This window comes from Myodes glareolus, chromosome 17 (genome assembly GCF_982192425.1).
Source record: "Myodes glareolus chromosome 17, mMyoGla1.1, whole genome shotgun sequence".
Lineage (NCBI taxonomy): Eukaryota > Metazoa > Chordata > Mammalia > Rodentia > Cricetidae > Myodes > Myodes glareolus.
Window position 1 is genome coordinate 34,784,367 of NC_142042.1, and position 16,020 is coordinate 34,800,386.

At 39.7% G+C, this 16,020-nt stretch overlaps 2 protein-coding genes across 5 annotated transcripts in view; one reads left to right on the forward strand and one right to left on the reverse strand.

The window, feature by feature from the left end:
* Usp53 (ubiquitin specific peptidase 53) overlaps positions 1-12,207 on the forward strand; it is a 55,132-nt gene extending 42,925 nt beyond the window's left edge. For all 4 annotated transcript variants that reach the window (XM_085677758.2, XM_048456800.3, XM_085677759.2 and 1 more), the window contains 2 exons: positions 7,571-7,667; positions 9,038-12,207. In XM_085677758.2, coding sequence (XP_085533884.2) covers positions 7,571-7,667; positions 9,038-9,893 — 953 coding nt within the window. In that variant the 3' untranslated portion in view covers positions 9,894-12,207. The remainder of the gene's footprint in view (positions 1-7,570; positions 7,668-9,037) is intronic.
* Positions 12,208-13,761: 1,554 nt separating this feature from the next.
* Arln (allregulin) lies at positions 13,762-15,771 on the reverse strand. The gene is made up of 2 exons (XM_048456936.3): positions 15,458-15,771; positions 13,762-14,547 (listed from the first exon to the last, which is right to left on the reverse strand). Coding segments are annotated over exons 1-2 (204 nt in total). The 5' UTR covers positions 15,661-15,771; the 3' UTR covers positions 13,762-14,546.
* Positions 15,772-16,020: the final 249 nt, after the last annotated feature.

The window sequence follows — 16,020 nt, forward strand, 5'->3', positions numbered from 1 at the left end:
CAAATGGCAAGCCAGAGCTGGTCTCCCTGCCATAAGGGAAGTTCATGCTCAAAGGCTTTTAAAGGATGGCATTAGCTACTCTAGGCAGTGAGAAAGAGGAACCTCAATCAGGGTACACAGGCTCTAACTTTCTGTGTTAGTCAGTGTTCGTGTTGCTGTGATATACCTGACAAAGTGACTTGAGTCATCTTGGCTTACACTCAGAGTATTAGGGCTCTAATGGTGAGGATGGGGCGACCACGGGAAGCTGAGGTAGCTGAGACACATTGCATCTGCAGCCAGGAAGCAGGGAAAGATCATATTGAGTCTAGGCTGCAGTCCATGGAATGGTGCTGCCCGTATTTAGTGTGTGTCTTCCTACCTCCGTCCCCCAGTCTTTATATTCATGTCCTAAGTGATTCTGGACTCAGTCAGTTTGGGAGTTTTAACTGTAACACTTACACAGTGGTGTTATCTTCAAGATTTCAGTGTCTTGTCACAGGTTTAAGCCTTGTTCATATCTGTGCAGAAAAGGTCAACATGGGGTGTTTTCCTAGGTGTCAGTCAAGGCCTCATACAAGCAGTATTGTAATTGTAGGAATGAAAGGAGCATACGGCATGGAAAACCACCTCTAGGCTCTTTAAATGTCACACTAGAAGTGGCGCATGTTCTTCTACTCACTCCCCATTGTCTAAGGTAACTCTTATAAGGAGGCCTAATTTTAAGAATAGAATCTGAGTTTTAAGAAATCCCTAGAGCTGAATTAAGTGTGTGTGATAGCTGTAATGATAGTAGGGGAAATGGGAATATGTAGTTTTACAAATGCCTAGAGCTGAATGAAGTGGGTGTAATAGCAGAAATGATAGCATAGGACTTAAGAAAGACTGAGAAGCAGTCATCAGGAAAGGATCAGATTGGAAACAATATGTGATGGTGCGGCACTGTTACAGGTGACTTGCTAGAAATCTACAGCCGCTTATAAGCCAGACAAACGTGAGGGCCCGTGGGGGAGGAAAGGGGCGGTGCTGCTGAGATGCAGGAGAGCGCTTGGAGTTTTAGAATTCAAGGAGAGTGTACCTTTCACAGTAAAGAGCCGTAAAGAGCCAGCTATCAAACACTTCTGTTCTTATCCTCCTTAAGGTTTTTGTGGAGTTTATTTTCCAGGTTACAGCCTTGAAAATGATTATTTGATAATTTATTTTGTTTTCATCAAATGTTTGATATCAGGAGGAAACACTTTATATTAAGGAAGTAACTTTTCCTTCCCATAGTAAAATGCCTGGCTTGTTTTAAAAACCCGATAAAAGTCTAAGTAACAAGTATTACAGGAAACAGTAAAAGGTTGGCCAGAAATCACAGCAGAGGCCAGTGAAATGAACAATAACTGCAAGTTCAGTGAATGTTCCTTGTTTCCTGGTGGGAATGAAAACACACGGTCACGGAGATCTCGATGATGAAACCCTTATTGTTCGCAGTGACTTTACACATTTAATGTGAGAGTTCAGTAAAGAAAACTTAACAAAACTTATCATTCTAATTTATTTTTATGTGTCATAGCTGTCACCGCCTCCATCTCCGAAACTCTGCTAATCAAAAGCTAAGCTTTCTTTGCACTAAACAGCTTCCTCTTCTCCCCTGGAGAAACTAAACTGTAGCCGTCACTCTGGTTCTTTTGGCTGTTTGTCACCAAGTTTGGCTGTTCTTAATGCCTCATGTAGATAGGCTTATGTATATCCTTTGTATCTGGGCCATTTTATTCATAATGACCCCAGGGATTATCCATGTTGTAACACACATGAGAACTTCATTTTCTTTAATTTTCTGAGATGATAACATAATTGTATAATTTCCCACTTCCCTGTCCTCCTTCCAAGCTCTCACGTGTCCCTTGCTCTTTTTCAAGTCCATTATGCCTTTTTTTACTATAAGCACATGTGTACATACATGTATATTCCTGAGTAGATAAATACAATCTGCTTAGTCTAGAACGTTATTTACATGTTTTCCGAGCTGACCATTTGGTACTGGATAACCAGTCCCTGCTATCACCATTCCATAGTAGCCTGCAATTCTTTGTGTAGGCTTGAGGCCATCTGGGCTTTCCCCATCCATGGTGGCATGTCTGTTGTTGCTGTCCAGGAACTTCATTTTCTTAAAGCTTATGCGTTCATTGGTTGATGAACATTTGAGTTGTTGCTATCTTTTGCCTATTGTAAACACTGTTACTGTGAACGTCTTCACAGTCATTTTTTTAGTGCTGCCAAATACTGTGGTGGTTTGTTTGGTTTGGGGGGGGGGGTTGTTTGTTTGTTTGTTTTTGAAATTTTGTATTCCTGTGTGTGTCTGTGAATATCTGCCCTGTGTCAAGGACATCAGCTTTTTATTACTAGAGATTCTTGTAGCCTTATCACCATACGGTGAGTTCTGCTGCAATACAAGGATATTCTTGAAGTTGCCATAATGATACTTGAAGATTTTAGCTTCTCTTCTAAATTCCTAGTGGGATTTCAAATTCTTTCCAATGCAATAAAAAGATACATCCAAAGAGTACGCTGTCAGAAGAAATGATCATGCATGAAGAATATAGGAAGTTTGACATATGCAAGCCTGGAGAGGTATAGACGTGGAGGTTTCAAGATGATCACAAGAGGAATTAATAGGACCTGTATCAGGTTGCAGCTTTGTGCTCTTTGGTAGCAGTGTAAAGGTGAATTTTGAGCACTGAGAAAATTATTTGAATTTTGCCTTAACCTAAAGATAAATATGTGGTCATGACTTAAGGCATTAGCCATGTCCAGGAAGATGACTTGAGTGTAGTGGGTAGGCATACATGATGAGAGAGGGAGGGAGCCATGTTGGGGCTAGCATAACTAGATACGCTGGGAAAGTAAGAGGGAAGTGGAAGAGATGGTGTTAAGCTTTACGTTGTTGAACTCATCACCTCGATAAATAAGTTTTACTGTTCAGTGAAGACCAAGTCCAGAAATCAGGAAATAATGTGCTTTGTAACCATTACGTGTGGTATTGAATACCTTATATATGGACTGATCATTCAGAAAAACCGGAAACTGCTAAATAAGAGAGGACAGAAAGCAAGGAAGCTGAGCAAGAGAAGCAGTTGGAGTCAGAGCCTCTGGAGGGAGCGGCTGCTGAAGGGTCCGGGTCTCAGTAGCTGCAGAAATGTAAAAGAAAACAGGCGAGGAACTGCATGGAGGAACCCGAGAGCTGGAGAGCTTTAGGAACAAACGAGACAGAACTTCAGAGCACCAGCCTGTTTGCCAGAAGTCATTAATTATGAAAGGAAGAAGTGGTAGAAATGGCGGTGTGATGAGGTAGCATTGAGGTATTAGATGATAATGTATGTAACTTATTTTCTGGTGTTTAAAGGGGTGTTAAATGTTACTATATCATTTGAGGGGCATTTGTATATTCTTTGTGCCACTTTTAGTTTTTAATCTTTTCTGAACTGTTATGAAATATAATCTATGCATTTTTAAAAAACTAAACTTGTAGTATTGGAATTCATTTATAATAAAATAACAAATTTGTTTTTTCCTTAGAATATAACCCCAGTGATAAAGGAAGTAACTAACTTCTACTGTTTTAGTTTATAACATCACAAAGCTCAGGTCTTATGTAGCACAGATTGCTATATACTAACTTATCTCACTATCTTTTTAGTACATGGATAAAATATTTTTAGAAAGTTAAAAGTTTCATGATTCTCCTGAAATATTTAATTATATTTTATTTGTAAATAAGACAGTGTTTAGATTCCTATTCTTGAATGCTTAGCATTTGTAATTATAAGTTGAAATAAGTATGTAAGTTGAGAACTGTAATAATTAGTGTTGTGTTTTTAAACCTCACTACATCTACTGAAGATTGTACTGTCTTGGCTCATGTGAGTGTATTTCTCCATGAACCTGTTCTAGACACAAGCCTTAGACAAAGCGTATATTTCAGTGTCTGAAATATTGTGTCTGTCATTCTTACAGAAGCAGTAAACATGAGGTAGAGTCGCTCGCCTTAGTACTGAGGTTTCTTCTGTGCTGGGTTAACGTTAAAATTGGACTGTCAGGTTTATAAAGACGTTGGAGCCAAAACTCCCTGTAAAGACATGTGGATGTCTGTGTCAGCAGCAGAGAGAAATAACACATCTATTTTTAAGTTAGTTGGAATTCTGAACTCAAACCACTGGGCTGAATGCCTGCCACAGTGCTATTAAATTTTCAGATATGTTTATAAGCCCTCTGCTGCCTCCTGCTGCTTAGTGTGTGAATAATCGGTACAAGGAAGGAACTGTTTGTTTCTTTTAAGTAATTAACTTTTTTCTTTTAAAATGTTTATTATATATTTACAAATAATACTTGTATTTATTGGGCACAAAGTTAAATAAATTTTAATCAATGTACGATGATTAAATAATGCTAATCTACAGCTTTAAGTCACTTTTAAAAGTTTAAGTTTCTGATTATAACTATTGATCTCTTTTAGAGTAACAGCTGTACTTTCCGGTTGAATTTAGAATGATCGGTTTCGTTTGTTTTATAAAATACCCAGAAGTTCTATTTAGGGACTAAAAGGCACCTAAGTTAAAGCACCTCAGTGATTTGTCAGCTTCTGCTTCAGCCTCCTTTTGCCTTCTCTGTAGCCTTCAGTTCATAGATCTGACAAACAGATAAGTTAGGACAGGGGAATGAATGGGGACAGATAAGTGGGTGGTGAAATGTCAATTAAAGTACAAAAGAAAACGAGAATTCTCAATTGTATAGTGAACTGGTAACACTAGGTAGTTGGGTATTTTCTGTGGCATTACCTTGTTTAAAGATATTGTTGTGTGGCATATACTGGTAGGATGTGTTGAGGAGGCAGGGGCAGGAGAATCATGAGTTCTAGGCCTGCCTACCTAAGCTGCACCTTAAAACATGAAAATAGGAAGAAGAATGTTCATATTATCAGGTGTTCATACTGTCTTAGTTTCGTCAGCATGATGGGTGATGGGGGTTTAGAGATTAATGCCATATGCAAATGCGAGCTCACAGGGAAGGAGAACAGCGAGGCTTTCTCCTAACTGTGCTTCTCCTGCCATGGATAGCATTGGCTAAGCTCCTGACTTCCCCAGCCTGTCTCAGTGTGAATGGGATTGCTGGCAGAATGGTTACCACTGGCGTTTGTAAAACAAAACTATTGTCAAGAACTAGGACAGGAAGTGCGGCAGGTTCTGTGTTTCCGAGCTCTTCATAATCTCAAAACAGGGTCGGTCTGCAGATTTTGTTCCTGAGGATTATGTCGGCATTTCCTATGCTGATGGTGGAGAAATAAAAATGTAAAAGTATTCGTTTACTTAGAGAAAAATCAGTACATGCTGATATAAACAAGACTTCTTTGGAGCTGAAGATCAAACTTCGGAAAGATGAATAAAGGCAAACCCAGTAATGGGTGGGAAATGTTTGACTTTAAAAGAGTGCTTCCAGAACCAGAGCAGACTGAGAAAGGAATGGCTGTGCTGCCCGGCCGCAGCCTTACAGAAGTTTGCATGCAGACCGCTCGAGTGGTGGCCTCTTCTTTATGAAGAAGGTCCAGTTTCACACAGAAAGGAAGCTGGAAAATGTCAGGTTTTGTTGTTTGTTCTATAAATGGCCAGCACTCTTCTATGACTCTACATACCAAAGTGGTTGTTTCATCAAGGATATTTGCAGTATAAACTGTGAAACCAGAGTAGGTACATTTCAGACACCACTCATTAAAATCACTGGTACTTCCACTTTATATTTAAGGGTATTTTATGGAGCATGATATTGTAACATCTAAAATTTGGGGAAGGTATCCTGCTTTGCTAAGTTACTCAAATCTTTAAGATACTGATAAATTTTATTCTTAGCTATTTATTAATATCACCATGAATATGAGTATTAGGAAGATGCAAAAATTATGATAGTAGATACACGGTTTCCAAAATTTTATACAAAAGCTTAAATTTTACCACTGACAGTATCACCAACAATGTGTAGGTGCGTGTGTGTATACCCGTATCTGCATGCACATGTTCTTGCACATGCACACACACATCGTGGCCACAGTTCACTTGTGGAGATCACAGGAACAGCTTCTGGAAGGGAGGTAGTTCTCTCTCTCTGCCTCGTGGGTCCCAGGGATCAAAGTCACGTTCTCAGACTTGGTGTCACCTTCTGAGCCAGCTTCCAGTGCTTCATTGAATTTTTGTTCTGTTGAAAACCACAAGTGTGTGGCACTGAATAACACGGTTGCTAGAAGCACAAATTCCAGCTGTTGCTGTTAAGGGATTCACAAAGTAATTTACTAAATTCCAAAGTTACTTCCAAGTTTGGGCTATAATTTTGTCCTTGTGGTTTTAGTGATGTTTCCCTGTCTGCCTCAGGTCTCCTGTGCTTAGCTGTTCAGATTCTCAGATTTCTCAAACGTTTGCTTCAGAAACAAGGATGCCCTTAGGTAACTGCTTGTGCTTAATCAGCCTCCGCCATCGCCACCTTCTCGGTCAGATGGAGGCAGAAGTTACTAAGAGCTCTTTTAAGTAAGGCTGCCCAGATACTTTACTCTGAACATTAATATTGTTAAGGCCTGTCTAGTGGACAGTCTTCCAAGACCCGATGTTAGAAAGAACTAGAAGGAGGGAGAGCTGCTGTCTTTTACATGCTACAATATTGGCTCCCAGGTACTACTAAATATTTTTTAAACAGGAAAATAGAAAATCTGAATTTGGAATTTACAGTGTTACTTAACAATATCTAATCAGTTGTAAAGCTATTTTTCGTACACCTTTAACATTCAAAACACTTGAGTCATTGTTAGAATCGAGGGTAAGTTAACTCACACAAGAGAAGAGTGTGGACATGAGCCTGGATCGAGCCCAGTGGTAGAGTGCTTGCCTGCTGTGTAGAAGGCCCTCAAATCCATCCCCAGCACTGGAGAGGGAACGCACAGGCTTGAATTATACAGATCTGGTTTTGCATTTGCTACCGATATAATCTTGAGCAAGTTATATAGCCTTGCAAAGTCTGTTTGTACACAAAGATGATGATAATTAATAAAATTGATGTACATGCCTTGATAGGTAGGAGTTTGTCTTCTGTGCTTTTTAACACCATCCCACCATTTTAATTCAATTGATGTCCCTAAACATTCCCATGAGGTAAGGCAGATGGCTTCTCATCACATAAAGGAGGCAGCCGTAATGGTAATAGGCATGCTTAGAGTTACCATGTCTGCAGATGCAGGATACTTCCCGTAACATTTTCTCAGTAAAGCACATGCCATGGGGAAGTACACATGAGCCAGAATAACACTGCTCTGGGATTGCCGACATACTAAGAACAAATAGCTTTGCTTCGAGCTTATAAAAGGTTTCACTAAACAAACAGAAAAATTGTGGGGGTGGGGGGCGGTGGGTGTCTTATTTTTAGTTGTGTTGAAGAATGTGCTTTTTGTTCTTTACTTGCACAAAAGGATTGCATATTTTTCGTTAGCTTACTTACATAAATGTAAACTTGAGTAGGATAGCGTCTGTAAGATAATTTAAATAATTTTATGTTCCCCCCATTCCTACCCCAGGTTTTAGGAAAAAAACCCAGGACTTGGAAGCAGGTGATAAATGTCATGAGCTCCACCCAGAATCACATCTGCAAATAAAAAGCCATTTCATAAAAAGGTAACCATAGATATTTACAAATAGGAAAATTTCAGTTCCTTAATCTACATATAATTGGAACTCTGGCAGAAGACATGTAGGTATATTTCTAATCTAAAAGCATTACAATGCACATTTTACCAGTATTATTTAATAGCATGTAGGCCTAAGGTAGAATGCCTACAAACTGCTGGGTACAGTTCTTTATTATTTTAATGCATGTGTAGTACCAATGTCCTTGGCTTTTGCTTATACTTACCTAGAGATGCCAATCCCTTTTGTTATTTACCCTGTAGCACTGATGGTTTTGTAGTTTGAGGTGTAGACAAAACCAGCATGACTTTCATTTTCTTCTCCGTGGTCTCGGGTTCTTACTGTAGATATTAGCACTTCCTTTGGCGTCTCAGAGCTCATCAGTCACTATGCTTGCGCTTGGAGGCCGGGATTAGGTGGGCACATGCACTGGGTAAGACACAGCAGCCATCAATGTAGGCAGGACTCAGACAGCATGGGCAGACCGCACACAGGACGGGTCAGGTCTTCAATGGCATTTACTCAGAGCTTTGTACTGTTTAAAACTGAATTGATGATGGCAGGAATTCTGCATTTAATGAGTCACATTGCAGTTGACCTTAGATACTAAAACCGTGTGTAAGGAAGATCTGCTGTATTTACAGAAAACCACATTTGCGGTTCAGATCAGGTGACATATGAAAGCAGTGAAACTGAGATTTCGTCATAGCTGTATTTACTGAGCCATGCTGTTCTGTTGTTTCAACCCAAATAATTCATGGAAGAAAAATAGCTTTACAATAGAAGAAAATAATTTTATTTCTCTTTCCTTTAAAATCACCAATTACCTTAAGACAGTTTTGATTAAACCCTGCATTATATATCAGAATTTAAGTTCTCTACCTCTGCTGCCTATAAGCATTGTAATGTTGGCTGGAAATGTTTTAAAGTTTTGAATTATTCATTTGTAACATTTAACTTAAATTGTATGTTATATTTTATCATAAATAAATGTAATTTCAGTGTTTTTAATTTGAAATGTTTTTTAAGATCACATTTCTAACTACTAGGAATGTGATCTGGGGATTGACTGTGTAGTGATATCCTAGAGTGCATGGTTAGCATGGACAGACCCTGGTTTCAGTCTCTCCACCCCCACAACCCTGACATACAGAAACAGAGATAATGATTCTTAATGTGATGGATGTTTCTGGTAGTCATACATGTGCAGTTCTGGCATGGCTACAAAACAGTCCCCATTTCTACTGCTGTGTTGTAAAACTATAAACCGTAAATTGGGAAAATCAAACTAAGATAAATATTTAGTTTCCCTATGTGGTTATTTGGCTTTACTTTGTATTTTTATTTTCAAATTTCAGGTCACATATCAGCGAAAGCAGGGACAAGTTTTTCCCTTCAGCCAGCCCACAAACACACACGGACCATAGTGCAAGAGATCACCAGACCAATGAACAAAAAATGGGAAACTCTGATGGGACCAAGTTTTCTGACTGGCATGAAGTAGAAAATTCTGAAGGAACAGGCTTGCCATTTCACACTAATGATAGTTCTGTGCCTGGAACAAGAGTCAGCAGTAAAGAAACAGTCTCCCCGTCGTCATTGTCTTCACACGGGAGAACTGCTGAGCAATGTTGCTCGGAGAACCCTCTATCCAGAGGACACACGCTGCAGTCGGCCTGCAACACTGACAGCTGTCAGATGCCAAAACCCCATTGCCGCAGCTCACCACCCCCTTTGCCGCCAAAGAAATATTCTGCGCCCAGTGTGCCACAGATAGAGAGAGCGGAATTTATACCTGATACCAGACTTACAGAGGTGTTTAGAGTTAATTCCTCCAATCTTCCAAAACACAGTTTGAGTACTGCATCAGGACCAAGCTCAGAAGGGAGTGCGCACATGATCCACAAAAGCGACAGAGAAGCTGTCCAAGGGAGGCAGCACACCGCCCACAACTACCCTTCCAGTGCAGCTCATGATTCTCAGGCAGACTCAGAAGCAGCACTTGACGCACCGTGCCAACCACATCAGTACTCCAGTTCTGTGTGCCCAAATGAAGCAATTTCACTAACGACCTATTTCTCAGTTGATAGTTGCATGACTGATACATACAGATTGAAATATCACCAGAGACCCAAGCTCTGTTTCCCAGAGAGCAGCGGCCATTGTAATAATTCACTGTCTCAGACTGAGCGCGTAGAAGGATCCATTACATAGTGGCCATCCTGGTTCCCCACTGCCCATCTAAACAAAGCTATGAACCCTGATGTCCATTGTAAGATAAATGAGCCAGCCTTTAAAATATACAAATTAACCAAACCTAACGATATATAAAACAAAAGCCGGTATTGAAAATTATTAACCAGGTTAACCCTACATAGTTTATGATGATGAGTTTGCTAAGGAGTTTAGAAATTTCCTTGAAGTGGTCTTGGTATACCTTGAAAAGTAAGAAAGGTAAAATTCATTTGCTGTATATGACAGTTGAGCAAATGCCATGCCTCCTGTTTAGTTTGGCTAGTAGACATGTAAGTATTATACTAGCCTGTATTAATATGTGGGTTGGTGCATTTTGCTAATTAAGAGATGCAGTTTGTATAGAGAAAGCAGTATTTGCTTTTTCAGAGCACTTTCTAAGTGGGTAACCCAAATATGGCTATCCCCCATGCTTTTGACTTCTGTGATAGTCTAGTACATGGGCTCCTTCAAGTGTCTTAAAAACACCCATGGATTTGTTATGTTATCATCTGGAAAGCATTTGCCTTAATGATCAACATTTTTTAATTAAAATCTCAAGGCCATATAAAACTTATTTTGTTCTAGAACTTTTCAGAATATCTGCTTAACATAAATTAGCCTTTATAATTTGTACTAAAAATATTTGCATCATGTAAGTTAAAGCTAAGAATATTGCAGTATATTCTTTATCTTGTTAAATTGTTTTCTAGTTCTGTATGAAATGTGAAAGGTCTTCCCTTTGGTTTGATTTACTTTGGGCTGCTAATAACCAGTGTTACAAATTAGCATTGGGCTTTCTTACTGGGACTGTGGCTGTAATTACTGCCTTGGTGACTTATAGATTGCTAAAGATTGTCAATGCTTAGGTTAAATTTTTGCCTTTATATAAAGGTTTAATCTTGATGAAATGTTATTCTTTTTTTCTCTTCAATAGTAATTTTCTATTCACTTCCACCATGGAGTGGAGTTTATATTGAAAGGAATTTTTATTACTATGTTGAAAGTAAGTTAATTGAATTGCTTTATTGGTTATGATTTTATTTTGGAAGAGGCCAATAAATAATTGGGCTTTAGAAGAGTTTCCTCAAGCCGGCTCCAGAGAATTGAGAACTACAAAATTAGTTGTCTTTATAATATCTCTAAATGGGTAAATTTTCTAATCATTACTTTAAAACTCGGTAAACTGATAAAATCAATAGCTTGATGAGCCCCATAAATTGTTAAATCCAAAGTGTATTTAAGTACTTCTAGATAAACTGAGAATTTCTTATAAAATTCTGAATTCACACTGTTAATCAATTCTTGTTGTTTTTTCTAGCTGTAGTAGTTGGTGGTCGTTACTTTGTATTCTCTTAAGAAACACTTGAATAGCAAATTGAAATTGATCCTAAAGCTTATTTTTAAACAGCTTTTAGTATGAAGAGTTTGTAAATAATGTAAAGTTTGTAAAATTGTATTTGAAATGTCAATGTTTATAATTCTTGCTTTTATAACATTGTAAAATACTAGAAAAGAGCTTCAGTTATTTTTAATAGCTTATAAAATATTTTTAAGTTTAAAAATGTTTTCTATTTGGTCCATATTCCCTGTTGGGAATGTATTATTTGAAACATTAAACTAATTTCTGTATTTTACAGCAGTTTCATAGATACACCCTTTCAACTCAGTTGAGTTTGCGAGCAGAAATGTTGTTTCTCACTTTAATTAATGCACTACTCAGTTACAAACCCTCTGCATTCTCTAATTCTGACTGAAGTAGAAACTAGCCATTTGTTGATTCAGCACAGATAGATTTCACTACATATTGGCCAATTGTATAAATTTCTTCTCCTCTGGTGCCTATTTTTATCAATGTTTCCATGTTATAAGCTTCTAAGTTCTTAAATAATGCAATCATGTTTCAAATAGTTATCTCCAGAATATTGTATTTTCATGTGAAATGAATTTCTTTTGGCTCAAAAAAATTAACTCATTTTTAAGCTAATATAGATGGTCTTTTTTTTGCATTTATGAACTGTGTCTCCTTGCACACATTACACATTCTTTGGGAAATTGTTAAAAAAAAATAAAGATCATAAAATATTAGCCCAGGATGTTTCTAAGATTTAAATCCCAGCAAAGTCTGAAGCACAACTCGTAGAGAAAGTGGCAGCTGTTCTCTAGAGGACAAGATATAAATGATTTGGACTACGGACAGCAGATCTCTGTAATAGTTACATAGTGGTTTGGAAGCAGCCATAAACAACTGCTGTGTGGCTGTTTTTCAATAAAGCTTTATCGGTATCAAAATCTAGATTTTATGTGATTTTCATGTGTCATGAAATTTTTTTTGTTTTCCAATCACTTCAAATTGTTTTTTTTTTTTAAAAAAAAAAATCAGCTGGACAGAGGCCCACATTCTTAATCCTAGCTCTGAGGAGGGTTAGTGAGTTGTTTGGAGTTCAAGGCAAGCGTGGCCTGCCTGCAAAGCTAGTTCCAGGCCAGCCATGTATACAGGCAACACAGTAAGACCTGTGTCAGAAAAGAAAATGTAAAAGCCAAAGCGAGCCCAGGCTCTACATTGTCAATGTATTCTTGTGTTTGTGGCCTGGTACTTGGACTCTTTACATCTTGTGACTTGAAGTTAACATCTCCCTAAAAACTTCCAAGTCCGAAGCCAATTCAGATGGAACTGTCAGAAGCTATTTCATGTTTAGGAGCTAAGTGAATTTACAAAGGAACTTACCAGATTACTCTTTTGCTATCTTCGATGGGAACAAATTTTCAGCTTGCCTTGAAGTTCCATTTACATATTTCTAGTAACTTCCAAAGTGTGAGCACCACAGTTTACTAAAAAAATTAATATCTATAGGAGATTCAGCCTTCATGCTCTTATGTGCCAATTACCCAATTACAGTGCACTTTTTCTCTTGAGCCCCAAGCCAGCCGACTACAGCTACCAGGTACTCTGAAATTTCACATTATGGGCAGAGTTCTTGAAAGAGCACAATAGCTAAGTAGGTAGGTAGATAGGGATTAATTTAGCATGAATTGGCTCACATGATCGAGGCTCAGAAGTCTCAGCTGTTCACTGTAGACTTGAAGCCTAGGAAAGCTGAGTTCGAGTTCAGACCTTAGGACAGGGAACCAGGGGGACTAGCCGGGGTCTGAAAGCCTGAGAACTGATGTTCATAGACATGGTGCCACACCTGGAAACTATTGACAGGTTGGCACTAGGCGACAGAAGAATCATGAAAAGGGCAGGAATAGTTAAATACAGCTGTACAGCTACAGTGGGCACAGCCGTCAAGAGAAAAGCTTTCAGAAGCTATTTTAAGGGGAGGCATTAAGGCGGTGGCTGGATGTCATGGCGCTCAGAACAGTTACAGCTGCACCTAACTCCGAGGTAAGAACAGCCTGCTTGTCCTGAAGATCCGAGAGTCTTGTTCTTAGTCTAGAGTAGCTCGGCACAGCCTTCATTCATCCCAGGATGGTATCCACACAAATGTCCCAGCAGAGAGAACTTTCCTTCTCTTTTCATCCAGGTTCTCAAAGGACTGGGTGGTCTCACATGGCGGTGGGTAGCTTTACCATTTTTTCCAGCATATTAGTTTATCTTCCAGAAACAGACATACCCAGGAATAAAACATACCTGTTTTACCATCTGTCATGAACTCCTTAGCCCAAAGTGGCCCAAAGTGACCCAAAAATTAACCATCATCTAAGGTCTCCATACTATAAACTTTCAGAGGATCTGATAGCTGTGGTAGGCTAGCTTGGGGCTCAAGAGAATAAAGTGCATGTGTGCTTCTGTCAGGACTATTAACCTTCCTACTTTATCATGAGAATATGACACAGTGAAACCAAATTCAGCAGTATACTTAAACATTTATTAGAGAAAAATGTTTCTCTAATACAATTTCAGTACAAATCGGGTCACACAGTCTGGTATACTCAGTGTCCTCCCAGTCCTGTGTTCTGATACAAATGCTTTAATTATAAATGACAATTACAGAAAAATTATCCAGGAAAATGCAACAATATCCTGAAGACATAGCTGTTAACAATTTACCAAATATTATGACTTAATTATAAGGGAGAAGCCCCCCTATATCTTAGACATTTCTCATACTGAATAGCATTAAAACCAACAGTAACCAATTTCTAATTACCCAAATCTTAGGACGAAAAAGAACAGCTTCCAAAGTACATATAGTGGCTACTTTGGAACCGTTGCGTTTCTACCCAACCACAGAAGATAAATATTGTAAAATAGCTTATTTTTAAAACAATATTCAAGACAGTAAGTGTCACAAAGGAATGTTTTTTTGCTGTTGTTGACCGCTGTGTCCTGGTTAACAGTGAGGGGCCCAATACCTCATGTGCTGAGTAAATTCCACACACATTTTCCTTAAGTTCTTAAGTTGCAGGCATTATTAAAAATAGATATACATATATCATTTAGCTACAATCATATTAATTCAAGCACTAAAAACAGGCTCGAAATACATGGTGCTATTTTAAGGAGGTCAGGCCTTAAGGAAAGGTTAGAGGTCTGGAATTCAGCTGCTGGAAATCCTCTTTATTCAAGAAGTCTGTAGTAGTCAGGATTCACCCCAGAAGCCACACGCTCTTGACATCTCGGCAAAGCAGTCTGTAAAAACCAAACACTGGTTACCGTTTCCTGTATCTGCTTATTTTGACATTTAATGCCAAGCTGAACACCTAATCATATGCCTATCCCTACATAATTTACATTGGTAAGGAAAAACAAAAGTTCTAGGTCATGAAGTCTTGAATTTTCTATCCAGAGGTGAAAATCAGAACATTCGCTCTTCTTGAAATGTCTATCTCTACCAAAATGACTTAGGAAAAGTTACCAAAAAAAAAAAAAAAAAATCCTACCCTTTCACCACTCTATCATCCTCCCCACCTACCCCTTCCTCTGCCTTCTAATTTGCCACAAAATCGGGGGCTGGAAATGGGTGGCAAAGAAGTTTAAGATACTCCATTCTTTGGCAGATGTAGGAATAGATACTTTAGAAGATAAACACACTTGCATAAATTGACAAGGCTTAGACATGTCAAGTTTACTAGGAATAGACAGGCTTAGACATGTCAAGTTTACTAGGAATAGACAAGGCTTAGACATGTCAAGTTTACTAGGAATAGAAATACTTTAGAAGATAAACACACCTGCATAAACTGGCAAAGCTTAGACATGTCAAGTTTACATGGCCTGCTTTTGCACGTACACGATACCCAAATCATTTTTAGTTATAATCACGTTTAATCTATTACACCCTACTAATCATTTACTACGGCTTCTAATAAAAGACTAACGTTTCTAGAAGTTAACTTCAGTTCCTTCGTGGTGATTCAGGAGCCCAAGACATAGCAAAAGTGGGAAGCCAAGTTTCCTCCACACTGACAGGGTTGCAAAGGAAGTCCATTGTCGCTCTCTCTCCCAGCTCCACACCCTACTCGGCTAACTCTAGCTGTCTCCCCTCCCCGACAAGCCAGGAGCAACCCCCAAACCCCGAACACTTCAACTCCGCACTCACCAGGGCAAGAGGTACACGAAGATGAACAACACCAGGTCGAAAAGGAGGAAGAGCCAGAGATCCAGCCAGTAGGAGTGTTTCGGGAGCCCGTTCGTCCCGGACTGACGCCGCTCATCTCGGTTCTGCTCCCTTCTTTCAGCTCCGCCCGAGCCTCCCCGCTCGCGGACACCGTCGGTGCCTGAAGCTGACTGGTTCATCTCCATCTCGCTCTCGCTGCAGCTCGGCGCACCTGACAGCCGCTCGGTTCCGCACTTCCGCTATGGCCGAACGAGAAGCGGACTAAGTCTGACGCTCTGCCCGCCTCAGACTAGCAACCAACGCCAGTAGGCCACGCCCACCACTCAGGCGCCCTGCCCCTCCTCTCCGTCCACGCGCAGGCGCCCCGCCCCGTCCCCCCCCACTCTCCGACCGCGCGCCGGCGCCCCGCCCGCCTCACCATTTACGCGCAGGCGCCTCGTCCCGCCTCTCCGTCCATGCGCAGGCGCTCCGCTCTTCTAGGAACTCGCGCGCGCCTCGTTCCACTTCCTCGGGAACGCGCGCCAACTCCCAGGGCCCGCTGCGAA

Bases quoted from the DNA above. Each gene is read 5' to 3' on its own strand.
- Arln (XM_048456936.3), bottom strand. From the start codon at position 15,660: ATGGAGATGAACCAGTCAGCTTCAGGCACCGACGGTGTCCGCGAGCGG.